Source organism: Lampetra fluviatilis, chromosome 37 (genome assembly GCF_964198595.1).
Source record: "Lampetra fluviatilis chromosome 37, kcLamFluv1.1, whole genome shotgun sequence".
Taxonomy (NCBI): Eukaryota; Metazoa; Chordata; class Hyperoartia; order Petromyzontiformes; family Petromyzontidae; genus Lampetra; species Lampetra fluviatilis.
Genome location: NC_136311.1, coordinates 9,100,480 through 9,118,763, shown reverse-complemented (window position 1 = coordinate 9,118,763; position 18,284 = coordinate 9,100,480). Strand labels below are relative to the sequence as shown.

Genomic DNA, 18,284 nt, shown 5'->3' with positions numbered 1-18,284 from the left:
TTCTGGCCACAAAAGCCTCGCTTACCGACAAGACGAAACTTGCTCGGTGTGCTGGGGCCTTTATTGTTATGACTGCACTCTCATTCCGGGGATGCTCTCGTAAGTGATATCACTTAGACCACCGTTGTAAGGTACAACATCCTGGGCATTTCTTAAGTCAATCGGGATGCTGCCGAGTTGAACGCCCGAGAGATGACTTCACTGAAGACGAGACGTTGAATACAACACGTCATCTTCCGTTCCACGTTATGTGCTCGCGAGCACGGTATGTCGTAGCAGTGTGCAAAAGCCGCAATTCAAAACGCAGCAGCGAGCCCCCAGCTCCCTTCGTGGCCGAGGACTTACGACACGCTTGAGTGACTTGGACCGCATTCAACTCCAGATGAGGTCATTACATTCAAAGTGGTGTATAACATGAACTTTAGCCGCTGTTTTGGCAGAATAAAAGAACAAACACGTTTCTGTAATCCTTCTTATATATATAGACCTCCAGATCACATGGCTCAATGGTGTAAGTGTGCTGAATGGGTTTCTGGTTTTAATACCATCTTATGACACGTGCCTCGCTAAAGCATCCGCATTTATATGTCAAATATTGGCCATGCCAATTGGTCACTGAAAGAGCTCAAGTTACCAGCAACATTTATGATTAAACATTTGAGAGAGAACTGAAAGTCGAGTGGATAGCTGGAATTATTCACTGGGTGCCTCTTCGTTACCGCTCGATGAAAATGTGATGTTTAAATAGAAGTTGAAATGAACCCGTGAACAAGCTGAAGTTTTTCCGTCACGCTCCCCGAGTCGAGCCACGCATGCACAAGTGTGCTGCATGTGCACTTGGTCAGTGGCTAGCGGCGGTGTGGGAACGTACTGTAATGCCGCATGTGCACAGGCTGTGACGAGCTATTTCCCACAGCGGACCGTTTCCATTCTGCCTCTCTGTGGGGGGGGGGGGGGCGCACTAAAGGATGCATCTTGTATTTCAATTCATATATTTTTTTCTTCCGTGTTCAATTCAATGACTAATACAATCAACATTTGAAAAAGGAAAAAAACTTTGCTTTCACACACCTGCAATGTCACGGTCCGTTTTTTGTTCTTTGTTAACGCTGTTGGTGGGGGGGGGGGGCAGGATGGCCCACGATGTTAATGTACAATCGTTTTCATAAAACGGTGAAGTACAAAGGTGGTCAGGTGTCACGTTGCTGTTTGCGGAACGTCGTGCAGTCACTTATTTTTTTGTATCACTCCGGGGAGGGTTAAAAAAAGGTATCCAACAGATGCTCAGCCGGCAAGGTTTGCTGAACGGGATTGTGTTGTCGTTGTTAAGCGGTCATCGGGAAGATAGAGTAACTGTTAAGAGAGAAAAGAGGATGAAGGCAACGTTTTGTATGTACTTATGTGCGTTGAACTTATTTCGCACCATACGTAGCCAACCGTGCTAATCGGAGGTGCACATTCGCAGGATTAAGGGCATTATATAATTAAAATATTATCCAGTTCACGTTGAAATTATAGCTATACCTCTGAATTGTGCGGTGTTGGTTTGCTTTTCACAAGTGGCGCTTTGTACGTGTTTATTGCAGCTTGTAGGTAGCTACTGTACTTCAGTCTTTCATGTGCGTTTGTAAGATTCACACAGTGAATACAGAGGCATAAAGCCAAGCAGGTAAAACACTTATTTAAGTTACTTAAAGGGGTACGCACGAGTATAACAACTCACTAAAACAACAGAACATACAAATAGATAAAACGATTAAAAAAACTCGATTTGTGACATCGCAAGCGGGCAGTCCAGACAGCGATAGAGCAAATGACAACATTCGGCGGGGAGCAGGAGGTGAGGGAGGAGGTGAGGGAGGAGGTGAGGAAGGAGGTGAGGCAGGAGGTGAGGAAGGAGGAGATGGAGGAGGAGGAGGTAGAGCTGCCGACCCTGCTCGACACCGATCCCACGGATCTGGATGTGGACGACGTGTACACCATCGCGGCCATGGTGGGCAGGGATTTCGAGCAGATGGTGGCGCGCGGCGGCTCGGGCCAAGTGGCCCAGTTAATGCCCAAAGTGGTGCGCGTGCTCGAGATCTTGGAGGTGCTGGTCGCGAACAGCCAGGCCCGCGGTGATGGCCCGGCGTCCGCCGAAGGGGGCGAGTCGTCGGATGACGAGCAGGTGGGTGCCGCGACCACCGTGCCCGCTGGGCGTCCAGGGGTCTCGGCATTTGTGGCGAGGTGTGACGGTGCTGGGATGATTACCGAGGAGCGTAGGCGCGTGGAAGTGTCGTGGCATGGTGCTACAAAGAATCACGCCAGGGGGTGTTTATGTGTGTGTAGGTCGAACTAAGACCTCAAGTGGGTAACGGGGCGGTAGTGTAGCGTTTAGCGCGCTCTGCTATGAACCTGGCGACCCGGGTTCGAGTCCCGCTCACGGCCAACACCGGTGACGATTATGTTTATCTAGAACCGGTCCTGGGCCTCCCCGAGGTCGACTTGGCCTCAAATGAGTACCTGGTGCGGTGTGTAAACATCGCCACCGGGGAGACAAAGGCGGCCGGGCATGGTGTTGGCCACCCGCCCCCTCGTGTGCCGTGCCGGCCTTAATGGGTGCTTGCTAACAGCACTTGCCCCAACAGTCTGTTACAGGCTATAAGGGGGATCTTTGTCTTTGTATATGTGTGAACATTTGAATGAGGCATGGGCAATTGATGTGACGCTTATGCTTTAGGTTGGAGATGCGGTATTAAACGTTTTTGGTACTTGTGGTGTTAATATCAATTTGACATTGCCTGCAGACAAAATTTGTGTAATTTTAGTTTGTCATTACAGTAATTTATAGCTAGCATGGTTTTAGTCGACAGAGCATACTTTACTTTCATAGCCTCTTGCATCATTTGCCATTTATTGGTTTTGTTGTGTATTTAACTTAAATGTAATTTGTTTTAAGAAAATTAAGATATTTAAAATGACTTATCCGTTTTCACTTGGTGAGGTAATTTTATAGCACTGCCTTTAGGCATTCAAACCGTCTTGATTCTCACACTACGTTAAGTATGGTGAAAATAATATTTGAAATAATATTATCGCACATTTAGTTTATGCACTATGTATTGCGAAAATATTTCCCCATTGGAATGCCTCATGTGTGGGGTGAAACATCTCATTTGCATCGGAATCCTGAGCAATCGACAGAGGAAGCCGCGGCAGATGGAATTTAAACAGCAATTAAAACACGTTAAAAGGCGCGTAACAAAAACACACAGTCAACACATTACTGCAATGCCAGAAACACTGAAATTAGCCGCAGATTCTCACCGATGTTCACAATCGCATGACGGTGGGTTTAATGTTTTGTGAATGCCATCGGGTAGAGCTTTCCATGCATGTGCAACTCCGTAGATGTGATTAAACACTGGTGAGACCACCTGCAGTAGCACACGCAAAGCAACGATGATCGGCGGTGGCCTTCTGAAACACGGCCGTTGTCCAAACATGTTATAGCCGACTAAATAGATGTATTTTGTCATGAGGCTGTTGCTTAGCACTCCATTGTGTTGTTGGGTTGTTTCGCCGGTCCTTTTTAGCATAATGTCCGGCCTTTCGCTCAATGTGCTCGGAGCTTGTTAGGGTAACAGCGGACGTCATGCCGAACTTCACGGTGCAATTCTAGATTTGAAGCTTTCGTGACTGCAAGGATTCATATTCTTAGGTTTTTTCGGTAAAGTCACGTAGGTAAAAAATAAAAATTAATAAAAGTAAAATAAAAAATAATCACTTGATACAGCTATCGTGCTGTGACTGTTCCACCTGAAGACGGAAGCTTGTGTTGCCTCCGAAACGTCGTGATTTTTATTTTAATTTTACTTTTATTAATTTTAATTTTTTACCTACGTGACTTTACCGAAAAAACCTAAGAATATCACGGTGCAAGTACAATTCGAAAAAGACATCAGCTAAAAACATGACTGCAAAAGCCTATGCAAGTGGTAAAGGGTTTCGTTAATGTTAGCTACAATTTTTTTGAGGGGGCTTTATTTTGGTGTTTGTACACCACTTATTTCAAGTATTGTAGTTAAGATTGCCTTGTGGCCACACCGCTCCATTGTAAGAGATGGTCTCGGGTGGCGTAGGGGTCAGAGTACTCTACGGGCAACGTTGAGACCCGGGTTGGAGTCCTGGGCAGTCACCGATGATTATACTGTTATACTGGGTTCTCGTTTGTAGTAGTGAGTTCATGCTGTCAGCCCCGTCAGCAGAGACTGAACATATACTCTCAGTCACATTAAAGTTTGTGTTTCACTTTGGCTACATTCCAGCTGTTAAAATGCAGTATATTGGTTGCACTGCCATGCAATGGGTATTTTCAGCAGCAGGGTATGTGGGAGCTACCCCTCTTACCACCCCAGTGTATGCATTAAAACGGTCTTTGAAGGTATTCCAGAATTAGTTCCGTGACATCACATTCACGCACCATTCTCTAATATTATGATGCACAGCTCATTGTGAGAGTTGTGAATGGAGACTTCACCTCATGACGTGACGCCGCTCGCACAATTGTAATATTTCCGGGGAAAATATTTGTTTTAAAGTGCCATTGTCACACCGACGATGAAGAATACTGATGGAATCGAAAGCCAAGTAATGGAACGTGTCCAAGAGGTCATCCACCAAGGAGACGGAGCGATAAAATCACCTCGTGCTTGAGGCTTTCGTCCAGCGGTGGATTGACCCACGGCTGGTGACGGTGCGATCGTTACACGCGTGTGTCCGTGCCCTCCGTAGCTGCAACAGCAGCTCTCGCGGCTGATCAAGATCAACAACGAGCTGCGGCACAAGCTGGCCGTGATGGAGGCGCAGGGGAAGTCGCTCATCGAGCAGAAGGTGGAGCTGGAGGCCGATCTGCAGTCGCGCGAGCAGGAGATTGGACGCCTGCGCGAGACGGCGGCGAGCGTCGCAAGCGCCTTCCTGGAGCAGAGCGAGTGCCAGGAGGGCGCGGTGGCGCACCACCCCGGCATGGGCGAGGACAAGGTACAGCAAGCCCTCCGGAGGCTCGCTTGCTTTATTTGTGTATTTACTGCAATTCCTGGGCTAGTGTTTGATAAAACAGCAGCTCGGTTGAAAAGTATGCTTACAATGTGGATTTTTGTTGTTGTTGTTTGTTGTTGTTACCTGTTTCCACGCCACCCCGGCATGGGCGAGGACAAGGTACATCAAGCCCTCTGGAGGCTCACTTGCTTTATTTGTGTATTTACAGCAATTCCTGGGCCAGTGTTTGATAAACAGTAGCTCGCTTGACAAGTATGCTTACAATGTGGATTTTTGTTGTTGTTGTTACCTGTTTCCACACCACCCCGGCATGGGCGAGGACAAGGTACAGCAAGCCCTCCGGAGGCTCGCTTGCTTTATTTGTGTATTTACTGCAATTCCTGGGCCAGTGTTTGATAAAACAGTAGCTCGGTTGAAAAGTATGCTTACAATGTGGATTTTTGTTGTTGTTGTTTGTTGTTGTTACCTGTTTCTCCACAACTCTGACTGTCACCTGATGATTGTAATTACGGGCGAAGCGTCGTAGTCGAATGCTAAATGTTGTGGGTTTACTCTCCAACACACCGGTGTGCTGAACTAGTAACGAATTGGCCTGTTTTGTTTACGTGACAAAACTTACCGATCGGCTGTGTCGGGTGGTGGCGGATTTAACGACGCATTTCTATTGACGCGATCTAACCCAACAACGCCCCTATCATGGACCTGAACACGCTGCCCGTATTTTTCGTCGCCAAATACCTCCACACCCCAGCTTTGGCAAAGACAAGGTACAGCAGCCCTCGAGAGGTTCGCTTGCTCATTTGTGTTGGTGCTCTTACAATTCCTGGACCCAGTGTTTGATAAACAGCGGCTCAGTAGAAAATTGTGCTTACATTATTGATTTTGGTTGTTACCTGAACACGTGACCCGTATTTTGCATTTGTCGACAAATATCGCCACACCCCAGCTTTTGGCAAAGCCAGGGTACAACCGGCTCTCTCAGTCCCCGTGGGTCGTCGTGCATCCAAATGCTGGTTGCTCTTACATCACTTGGTCAGTGTTTAATAAACAGAGACTCGGTAGAATTCTTTCTCCGAGCATGTGGAATGTTTTCTGTGACCTAAACATGTACCCGTAGTTTGGATTTTGTCGCCAAATATTGCGATCAGGTTCTTGCATTTCAGGGTGAGGCATAGGGCAAAAGTGACCTCTGAACTTTCTACACCCAGGGCCCGGATTAAGGTTCTTGTATGCATAACAAAAGGCCCAGTCCCATTTACACGCACCTTTACTTCAGCCTCACCTTAACAACTCTTTTCAATCAGTCTACACAACAAAGGCTCATTCCTAACAGCGTGCTTCAGCCGCACCGCACCTCACAATATTAATATCCAGGGCCTACCTTGGCTCCTCCCACCCTCAACCAGTATATATACAAGGACTGTTTTCTTGGAATTTCTCTTACTTGATACAGCTATCGTGCTGTGACGGTTCCACCTGAAGACAGAAGCTTGTGTTGCCTCCGAAACGTCGTGATTTTTATTTTATTTTTATTTTACTTTTATTAATTTTAATTTTTTACCTACGTGACTTTACCGAAAAAACCTAAGAATATGAATCCTTGCAGTCACGAAAGCTTCAAATCTATAAGTTCTTGTAGGCCTTAGTGATAACTTTTTCCAGTTGGCACTTCCCACGGTGCTCTCCTTGGGATTATGCGAAAAACACAATTTGAAGATGTTATTTCTAATTTAGCAATGAAAAAATCTCGACAAGTTCATCTCCGGCATTAATTTTTCTCACCTTATGAAGAAAAACGATTGAGATTGACACGACTCTGCCTCTTTGTATGTACACTGTGCCAATCCTTGCTACATATAAATATATTTATTCGTGAAAGATATCTTGGAAAAAAATGTCATCATACAAAAAAAACATGGTGAAGAAATTCCGTAGGCCCTTTAGTTTTCGTAGGCCCCTCGGCCCTGTGCCCACTGCCTATTGGATAATACGGCCCTGTCTACACCAAGACAATTGAACATGCCTCGTAACTGCTCATGATGTCTCTTCTATAGCGCCTTTTATCAGCAAAGAGGGTGATGATCCTTCACGCCGTGTGCAAACGTACGCATTGCCTCGGAGCATTATGGGTGAAACCATATATATATGCAAAGCTCTGTCCTGTGTCTCCACACGTGAATCAAAAACATACTTGTAGTCCTTTAGCCTCTTGGTTTTCCACACAAATATTATCAGGCAGCATTTATTTTCGGCGAGTAAACTCTGTACTGGGTTCCCATCTTTCTGGGTCTCATCAGCAGCGTCAGGTTTGGTGAATGCTGCTGGATTACCAAAAGTTATTGACGAGAGCTCTGCACGTGAACTGTGGGATCCGTTCAACACACTCCAGTGTGATTCACCCATGCATCTGACATGCCATTGCCTGCTTGACTGACCATACAGGTTATAGATGGGAGAAAAAACAACCAGCATTGACTTCAATTGCTTAATATTATATATTTTCTTCTTGTGCAGCCATTGGCGACAAGGCTTTGATCGTCAACTGTGGAGCACAGTTGAGATTTGCTATAATTGGTGACTGATTCACAAACGTCGTGTTTCACAGGTTGCCGATGATGGTGCTGTTGTGTTTATGTCTTGCTTGAGTGTCGCATAACTGGAGCAGCACATACATGTGAATTTTTTTTCTCTTAAACAGCTTTCATTCTTCCCTGGGGTAGAGGATGAAGAAGATGAAAGTGTGTGGGTAATGAGTCTAAACTACTTACCAAGAGCTCTGATTGACTGCCTTGCTAAAATTAACGTGGTGCAACACACATCAGCATGTTTGCCATTAACACAGTGGGGCATTAGAAGCACAGCAACTCGGTTGTAAAGATGAAGGTAAAACTTACTTAAAATGTATCATTATTTTCTTTGTCTATCCAGGAGAGCCTTGCTGAGTTCTGGGACTTTTGTTTTCAGGAGGATCCTTAATTTAAATATTTGGCCAATACATATATGGAATAAAACCTGCAGAAAATCTGTGCATATACCCAAAGCTGCACAGGTGTGGCTTGTTATATTGAATGGAATTGCATGCAACCTTGGATACCCGTGCATTTGATTGCCTTGTGTGTATCCGGAAATATTTGGCACTGAATATTTATCTGCACATTGAGGCTTGGAACTTAGCTTCAGATCTTATTTGAGGCCTAGGCACGTGAAGGAATGGTTGGCTGTCCATTGCTGCCACTAAATACGAGGACGCCTAATTAATGATGCCATGTCACCTAACTTGAAATATAGCCATTGCACAAGTTATAAAGCTCATCCAATATATTTTAGGTTTACACTACTAATGCCATTTGTTGGGTTATATTGGCCAGATAGGAGCGGTGGAAGTGAACACTCAACACTGCCATCTCCTGGCAGAGAGACTCAATCATCAGATAGATCCAATCCTTAATGTCCATAATAGAGGTTTTTTTTTGTTAGATCACGTAAATATAAACGTGTCGTTAAGCCCGCCACCACCCAACACAGCCAATTAGCAAGGTTTATCCCGTATACAAAACATGCCAATTCGTTACTAGTACAGCAAACCGGTGTGTTGGAGAGTAAACCCAGAACATTTACAATTTGAGTACAACGTTTCGCCAGTAATTACAACTTGCATCATCAGGCGACAGCCAGATTTGTGGGTAATATTAGTCGCGAAAACCTACGTGTTCAACAGATCCAATCCTGAAATAATTTGTGGACTGAACCCATTGGATGTTCTGCCATCTCCTGGCCACCTCGCACCACTATGCTTGCAACACACGGCATGCACGGATGGGTCATCCATCCAAGTACTAACCAAGCTCAATCCTGCTTAGCTTCTGAGATGTTGGTGCATTCAATGTGGTTTGGTCTATGGAAACATTTTAATGTCAATTTACCTTGGCGATTGGAATCTAAATTGGATGTGATTAACCGAGAAGTGGGTTGCGCTGATAATCCACTTTGCTTATTTTATTGCCCTTGGCAGTGTGACATTGCCTGCATCCTGATATGAATCCAGTAACCCACTGTGTGCCAACAAGGCCAATGCAGCAGCTGGCAATGTAATGCTACTTTTAGCTCAAAGGTCCTGCCCAGCATGTGGTCTCTTAAAGTCCTTTGAAGTGATGTTTAAATTGTGCGTTATCGTCTTGTTTGGACAAGCGTAAGCAGTTTCTTAATGATGATTTTACATTTTTGACTAGAAACATTTGAGTTTCGTGAGGATTGAGGGTGGAGTTAAAACTTGGTTTAAGCTTCATCACACAGGTCCAGTAGAATCACATGCAAGCAAGAGAAGCACTTCTCATCTGACTATTTAAAAAAATATATGAATTGACCAAGGCTATAAATCATAATTATGTTTGAGGTTTTATTAACTGTTTAACAGATGGCCATGCCAGGTGTTTATTTTTTGTTTCTTCTTGTGCATGGAACACATTTTTTTTAGTCTTGCACTTAATTTTTTTTTTTATCTATGAAAGCCTGACTGTGTCTTCTTGGGGGTTCCTGCATTGAGATGTTTGGTCAGTTCCATCCATCAGGGATTTGGTGTGTTCGAGAAAACGAGAGTGACCAGAGAAAACTGACCCATATTAGGGGGTAACACTCAGAGCTGTACACACACAACAATTTAATATCCAATTGCTGTAATATAGTGTCCAAGTTAGTCAGCATATTTTTTTGTTGCAGTGCTTAGTTTAGTTGAAGACAGCGTCCAGAATTTTAGTTCAGTTTTAATGTGTGAAATTCATTTAGTAATTTTTTTTGTCTAGTTGACTCGAGCATAAAACAAATGTAGCTCACTTTCATTAAATGTTGGGCAGCGTGATTCTAATAACTTTACAAAATGATCTTAGCCTGTACCTTCATTGACACTCGTTAATTTTGTCTGGTGTTTGGCGGCTAGTCAGCACTCATCGCCGCGTTTGATGAGTTTCGTCTACTCGGTCATCAACGTAAAAAAAATCCCCTCCTTTACGAATATTTCGTCACTAATTTTGTACCGCCATCTGCTGTTGCCACCTGCCGTTGGCGTGCACGCGTTTTGTTTTGTACACTAACGTTCGAAATGCAGCCGCGTCGGTCTCGTCTCGCATGGCCCAAGGTGTGTTCGAGCTTCTTCGCTCGATGACGGTGCAGAGCTGTGAGTGTGCGCGCACGTGGGGGCGTGGTGTCGTGTGTCCGTGTTCGAGCTCAGATGGACGGGAAGCTCGTGGTCGATCTCAAGGACCCCAACCGGCCTCGCTTCACGCTGCAGGAGCTGCGCGAGGTGCTACAGGAGCGCAACGAGCTCAAGGCCAAGCTCTTCCTGCTCCAGGAGGAGCTGGCGTACTATAAGAGGTGATGAGCGGCACGGCCTGGCAGCTGTCGTGGATGTTGCGCCACAGCCCGCCACAGCCCGCCACGGTCTCAGAACCATTCTCATTGGAAGCAGCCATTCAGAATCCGTTGAAAGGCGTTAGGGTGTGAAAAAACTAACTATAAACTATTTTTTATTAATCAGGTAAGGCCCACTGAGCTTATAGAGTTCTTTATCAGAAGCAAAATGGCCCCACATGTTAGTCAACTAAGTGGCTTATCACGTGGAAATTTGTAATGAGGACAAAATGTAACAAAATGGACAACATGTACTCATTACACTGTGCAGCCTGCGTTATTTGCGAGCCCCTCCGGTAAGCAAGAGCACCACAGCATTCATTTAGCCAAAGGGGATTGAGTGTGGTTCCCAAAAGGTGGGGTGCTGTTTGACAATTTAGAATGCGGATGTTTTCAAGAGGGAAACAAAATGAGGCTCACATACTGATATTTTTTTTGTAACGAGTGTTATATTGCTTAATGTTAAATAAATTACATGATTAATTTCAAGTCATTATTGAGTACTGTTCTGTAAATAAGGAAAATAACCAAGATGTGGGTATCCTTTTCATATCCATGTTTAAAATTTTTAGATCGTTAAATATTTAAATTCTTAATTGTGTTAACATTTTCAGCTTGCATTCGCCGTGTTGTTGTGGTTACACATTGGAATGTACAGCTTTGCTCTCCTTAATTGAGTCGAGGTCTCCCTTGGACAGGAGGTGCTCGCTCCCCATGGCCTCTGACCTGGTCACAAATAAAGGGCACCAGTCTGAATATCATCCAGTGGTAGCCACACACTCAACAGTGTAGCTAAGTGTACCTTGATGCAGAAAATCTGGCTGTGACGACGGAGACTTGTGTTGCCTCCGAAACGTCGTGATTTTTATTTTATTTTTTATTAATTTTTATTTCATTTTTTTACCTACGTGACTTTTACCGAAAGAACTAAGAGTATAGTGTAGCTAAGGATGAGCGTTCTGGGCTCCACTTTGAGTGGCCACCTTTGCCCCCTTTTCTCCTGGTCACGAGTAATGTCTGCTTTGACCCACAGGGACCCTGTTTTATGCAAAGCATTAATGTTCTGAGGCGTTTAATAGGGGATGTGTGTAACAATTCATCCTTCTCGCGATGTCATTACATTTTCATGAATCGGGATTTGCCATTCAATTCAAGAAACAATCTTTCTTTACGAGAACCGATTACATACAATGACGTACAGATCGAAAACAACCGATTCGTATGTCCACGATGAAATGCACGTGTTCTGATTGTAAGAATCGGTTTTAGCCTTTGAGGAGTTGATGCATTGTTACATTCCCAGCATTTACACATGCTTCACCTGAACTGGTTTTATTCTCATTCTTGCACGGCGCTGCTTTATAAATGTGTTCGTCAGCCTTTACCGTGGCAGTCTTCCAAGAGGTAAATTACTCCCGCCGTGTATGGAACTCTGATATTGGTGAAGCATTATTTTTCCTCCATATAAGTCTGCTTTCTGTCCACCCGTCACCTTTTACGTAATACGTTCTGCTCGTTTTTTTGCACGTGCTTAGCAGCTTGTACTTTTATTTACTCCTAACTGTACAGCGTCTTGGAGATCAGGATTTGTGCGGTGGGCAGAAATGGGAATATGTGGAAGGATAGATCGCTTGCTATTTCTGTACGTGCACCTGGCTTCCGCTTCAGCTGATATTGCTGCTGTATTGCCTTTCCTCCACTAAGGGGCTCAATCTCGCTTGCACTGCCTCAATGTTCGCTGTGCTCCTCCGGCTGTGATCCCTTCTCCGGCTTCACCGATTTGCTCACGTGAACACAGGGGTTTTCCTTCAACTCGATCCTAAAGAGTCCCACCGCCGCGTCTTTTTTTACGCTTACCGTTCGTAGAATAACAAAAATTACATGGTTATCACTGCTCGCACCTGATTGTTGATAAGCACGCCCCACGTGACCGAGAGAGAGAGAGCGGAAGCTGATTGAAATTAATATCCTCAAGTCTATCACACCTGTACGTACACGCAGACGTGTAAAATCTGCTGGTGCAGTCGGCTCAGTGCCCTCTACATCGTGTGTGTTCCTGCCTGTAATGTGATTTTAATTGAGAAAGTGGTAAAAGTGGGAAGATTTGCTGCAGTGGGTCTTTAAGAGTTGTTTGGGATTTCCTGCTTAAACATCCCACGAGGTATATATTTAACATCCCACGAGGCATATATTTAACATCCCACGAGGCATTTAGTCCCATCATGTGCCCTCTGTGAGATGGTAAACAAGTTCCATCACCCCAACACACCACGATTTTTATGACATTTTTGTGATGTGGAGGTCAAACTCAAGATGATTTTTTATTTATTTGTACCGTCTCATTCTTTTTGTACCGTCCCGTTTTGTGCATTCTGTCAGCCCAAAGGTAACATCGTATTATTTTGATGCATCTCAAATTATATGTATTTTTTTTAATAATGCGTGTATCATGAGTGTTAAGAGTTCATTTTAACGAATGAATTGTTGCGTTAATGTACATTTAATACGTGTTGGCCTGGGTTGACCAAGATTTTTTTTTAATGCCCATATTTAATCAGGCCAACGTGCACGTATACAGATTTCCAGTGACATTTTTTTTCCGGTGATTTTTAACATCGCTAGCGAAGTATATACCGGGTAGCCAGGAGGTGGCACTGCAACACCACAAACACAACGTGTGTGCCGTACTACCAAGTGCGACTGCCGCGATTGCATGGCTTTGCACCAGCTAGAAAAAACTACATTCTTGTGGGTTTTTTTTTACTCTATCTATGTTATGTGTGTTCTTGGCCAGTGCTTCAAATGTGACCCCTACGATGGTCAGAAGTACATTGGGCCAATGCGAATCGATGACACATTGACGACAAGAGGTTTGGTATAGATGTGTAAATCTCACTTGAGAGCAAAGTAGATTAGTGGTGACGCTATGTGGTCTCCATAATAGAGGTTTTTTTGGGTTGGATCGCGTACATTCATAAATGCGTCGTTTAAACCCGCCACCACCCGACACAGCCAACTAGTAAGGGTTGTCACGTAAACAGAACGTGGCCAATTCGTCACGAGTACAGCACACCGGTGTGTTAGAGAGCCAAGCCACAACATTTACAATCTGAGTACGACGTTTCGTCAGTAATTACAACTAGCTTCATCAGGCGACAGCCAGATTTGTGGAGAAGGTTAACTGTTTCGTTCCTTATATAGAGGCGTAGATGTGGTGACCACGCTTCTGTGCTCTTGCACCACGTGGGGGGGGGGATTACTGATGCAACGTACATTATGCATTATGAGAGCCCTGTGAACTTGTTCTTCCTGTCTATTGTGTGTATTAAAATAGCCCTACCAACGGTAATCCCTATTGAAGTATGCTGCCCTTTGTAGGCATGCATTTAAATATTTTCGCTTCCACGCAGCACTAAGGTGGTAGCTATCTGAACGGTTAAAGTAATTTTTATTTCTTTAAATTTCGATAGATTATTTAATTAGTTTTAGCCAGTAGTAGCTAGCTTTGCACAGAACTTCAACATTATCAAAATCAATTGAGTGTCCTCGTTGGCACGCATGTTCTGCTGCTGCTGACAGTTGTATTTGATCAATTGATTTTGGTACGTTACATTTCGTACGCATGCAGTTTATGTACACGCCTCTCCACGCCTCATTGTACATTCTTTAGTTTCCCATTGTCTTCGTCAATTGACCTTAATTCTGATGCATGTGGGTAAATGAACACATCCAGGTTAAAGACGTCACACATACGCTGTTAAGAGAAGTGGACTTGGACGGTACGCGTCGATAGAAGGGGTGAGAATCGCGACGGTGGCATCTGAAAAATACATTTACGGCTGAAAGGACGTCAACCGGGGAGATGGAGCGATGAAATTGGCTCGCGTGCAGGTAGATTGTTACATCGCAAGACCACCAGAGATGGTTGTTCGACTTGAGGATGCCTTCACACAGCAGAGGATAGAGCATAACTGATTATGATGATGATGGTGGGAAGCAAAGTATATGCTTCTCGACATTGAGGCTATTTGATGCAATAGTACGGAGAACAAGCATTGACCAGCGCGGTGAAGTATGGTCAAACAACCCCCTTAACTGACTTGGCTTAGTCAGTCATTCATTCAGAAGGGGATTAAGAAAGGGTTGTAAATAAAATAAAACATTGGAAAGGTTCTGTTGAATGAAGAAGATACTCTTAAGAATTAAGAAATCAGGCTCTTGTGTATTTCACTTGATTGTCTTGGTAGTTTCAGCTTTATGTAAATGTCTCATTACATTAATATGCAAAGGTTCCATTATGCTCAGAAAGAAAACCCACACATGGGATAAATCGATAGACCTATGCAATTAGAGTAGATCATAATTAAACCAATATAAAAAAACACGGTCAGTGGTTAAACAATTTGAATGAACACGTCTGTCTAAAAATAGTCAATAAATGGGACTTCTATATTTGCAAAAGCCATAAAATACGATATATGGCTCACTAAAGTGTGGACTGATATGCCTCCCAGAACTAATTAATGTTTACTGCACACAACAGGTTCCTCCGCAATTGATGAATGCACTCTCTAAACAGCAGGAATGGGTAGCTATAATAAAATCCAGATTTGCATGGGGTCGCGATTATCATAAATCTTCATTGAAGAAATGACAGAGCGGTGAATTCTAACTCGCTGGCTTTGCCACTTGCAGTCTTGTCTGCCGAGGTCTGGGTGCCATGTTGCGTTGGCTTGTGTGCGCTTGTGTGTGCATTGCCCGGGCTCTGCCGCGAGTCACAGGAACCATGTGCCTTTCCGATGTATTTTCGGGTTGTACCGCGTGTTGTCCAGAATGACGTACGACATTTTCACTGCCGTGTGCTTTCGGAACTGGTGTGTCCTTCCAGAACAAATTAAATTAGCTCCCAGCACGTGGAGAATAATGTCAGACCTAACGCCAAACATCTCGCGCGGTGCAACCCGAAAGCATGTTGGAGAGCCGTACAGCACAACCGCGAAAACCTACAAAGTAAAATTACGAACCATGTTTCTGTTCTGCGAGTGAATTCGCGCAGCTTAAATCGTCAAAAAACTAACAAAAGTGGTTCGGGGCAAAGGGGGGAGATACTGTGAATATGCTCGATTTTTTTTTTAGTATTACCCTTCAAGGAAGGCCACCTGTTGCCTTTCTCTTCCGCTTACCCCTTTCTCTCCACTTTCTCCTTCATTTTATTTTGTGCCCGCTCTTTCCCTCCTGTCCCTGCTGTGTCCCCCTTTCGGGCTTCCCCCCCGCCGGCACCCACCCCAGCCACAACCACCCTTGGATGTCGGGCGTCCGGAAACGGCTGCGAGGTTTTTTTCCCGTCAGGTATTCCCACACTTTCCCCATTGCTTGGCGTCGACCTGATCGCCCGCAATTCTTGTCCTGGCACCTCGTTGCCTGCTTCTGAAATCCCCCCGCTGCCCTCTGTCGTGTGCCCCACTCGCTTTATATTCCCGCAGGGAACCGATGCTCGCTCACCCCTTCCCCCTGCCGCCGCTCCCCCCCCCTTGCCTGTATTCGGCCGGCAAAAAATGTGACGTGTATGCTCTCTATTCGAAACCAGTTGCGATGTCATTGATAACGCGTGGTGTCTTGTGCAAGGGAGGCCAGATCAAATCCCAGACAACACGTACGTAATGTAACACTTACCTGGCCAAGGCAAAAATGCAGCACGCACATTCAAGTATCACTTTTATAAGGAGTAAATTATATCGTTGTAGTCTTCCCCCATATATTCAATATATATACGTGAATCCAGATATAAGATGCTGCCCCAACATCTCATTCCCTTAACCTGCAAAACAGTAATTGTAACAACGTCCCAGTACATATTGTGCGTGTGTCATCATTGTTCATATCTGGTGATGAAGGTCATCTTGCTTCGTGGACTATAGATTCATTTCACGATACTGTATGCCATTGCTGTATAAGGGTTGCCTGTCTCTGCTCACTTATTCTGACATGCGCACTTTTGGTTTGTGAAGAGCGAACAGCGAAAGGGGGGAATTCCGACTGACTTTTTTTGTTTAACACCTTAATCAATTGAGTCTCGGTTTTTGAAATTGACGGTTTCAAATTTGGTGGGTCGTTTGTTCAAGATGAGCGCTTTAACATTCAGTATAGACCACCGGGTTTTGCATTCCTTCATGGATCTGAACGTAAATCTTGACTTAAAGCTTTCGTGACTACAGGAATTCATATTCTTGGATCTTTCGGTAAAGTCACGTAGATAGGTTCAAAGAAAATAACAAAAAATTTAAAACTACGACGTTTCAATTGCAACACAAGCGGTCGTCTTTTCGTAGTTTTTTAAAATTTTCTTTGAACCTTTCTCCGTGACTTTACCGAAAGACCCAAGAATATGGATCTGAACGTGTATTTTGTTTGTACCAATGTCACATGGAGACACGTATGTGTCAGCCTATGACATTCCAACACGTTATCACGTGTGTCTGCAACTGCGTGGCTGGTGAATGCTACAGAAGCAGCGGACGGCATGATGTGCAAAATGTAACCTGTCCTGGGTTCAATACGATCTGAAGTAGCTTGTTTTGTCCGCGGGTAATATATGCTATAATACTGTAGTATTCACATGTCTTTGCAAAACATCACATAAACACAACTCTTTTACATACCCAACACTCAATATGCTGCACGGCGTTGTTCTACCGTACACACTCTGAGATGTGTGGATGTTCACGCATAACAAACCTCACTTGTCATTGGCCGGAACGGCTTCGCACGTTTCCTCCTCGTGTTTTTATCCCATAACCTGCAGCCCCGTCTCGAGGAATATAGTTTCATCCGCAAAATTTCTCTGTGTTCCGGTAGCCGCATGCTTTGTGTCCGCTTTGCTCCGTTGGGCTTCCATCACTTTCAATGCACCCAAATTTGTTAACCTTCAAGATGCATCGAGTTGTTCGTTTCAATGGCTTCTGCGAGGTGGGATGTACACAATGCTGCTCTGGGTGTGTTTTAGCGCTGTACTGCAGGATGTAGCAGCTGTGTTTGCGAGCACAAAATTAACACATTTTCACCCCCCATTGCAGTGAGGACAGTGACCTGGACCCATCACCTCCCGTGAGAGCTCTCCCATCACAACATGCCATCGTCAAGCCTTCCCCACAGGACTCGGGCATCCGTCGCTTGTAAGTTTATCATCATTATTGTCGAGACACTTGTTTACCCAGTTACAGCCTCTCAGCGCCTCTTTACTGTCTTTAAGGAGGGTTCCTACAAAAATTTTTTTTGCAATTGACGGCGATGATTGCTGTGTAACAGCAATTCTTCGTTTAACACGGTAGATGCGTTGACGAAAAGTGGCGCTTGAAGCAAAAACGCGCGGGGTGAAAAATAATTTCCCCAAAAGAAAAAAAACGGTGGGGACGTTGGGGGGAGGGGGGAGTTGCAAGATGCGACGTACGCACACGAAGTAAGATGGCGAGGTGAAGAGCTGAGGGGAGGGTACGCCATCCCGCGCTGCGGTCAATCCGCTCGTACACCCAGAATTCCCGTACCGATCGACCGCGTCATAACGGGCGCATTCCGCTTTGTGTGAAAAGCCTTCGAGCGACAAAAAATGCGTTGTGTGGAAAGACGTTGAGCGAGGACTTTGGTGAAGATTCCAGCCGAGTGATTTGCGGGTAATTTTTCACACTTGGCAAGTTTGGACCGCGAATGATTCTCGCGGGATCTTTTAACGTCTATTTTGAAGGAGAGGGCTTGTAATTTGATGGTTAATACACCCGAAGTATGAATGAAGAGAGGTCGCTGGATTAAAACCGTGAATATCTACAACAAGTGGCACACGTGCTACCATC

The 18,284-nt window shown here is 44.7% G+C and overlaps 1 protein-coding gene across 6 annotated transcripts in view; it reads left to right on the top strand.

Moving 5' to 3' along the window:
- LOC144945335 (RILP-like protein 1) overlaps nt 1-18,284 on the top strand; it is a 41,605-nt gene that overhangs the window by 16,792 nt on the left and 6,529 nt on the right. For 5 of the 6 annotated variants that reach the window (XM_078873786.1, XM_078873785.1, XM_078873784.1 and 2 more), the window contains 4 exons: nt 4,774-5,019; nt 10,262-10,404; nt 15,730-15,789; nt 17,514-17,612. In XM_078873786.1, coding sequence (XP_078729912.1) covers nt 4,774-5,019; nt 10,262-10,404; nt 15,730-15,789; nt 17,514-17,612 — 548 coding nt within the window. The remainder of the gene's footprint in view (nt 1-4,773; nt 5,020-10,261; nt 10,405-15,729; nt 15,790-17,513; nt 17,613-18,284) is intronic. The other variant, XM_078873787.1, reaches the window with a different exon arrangement.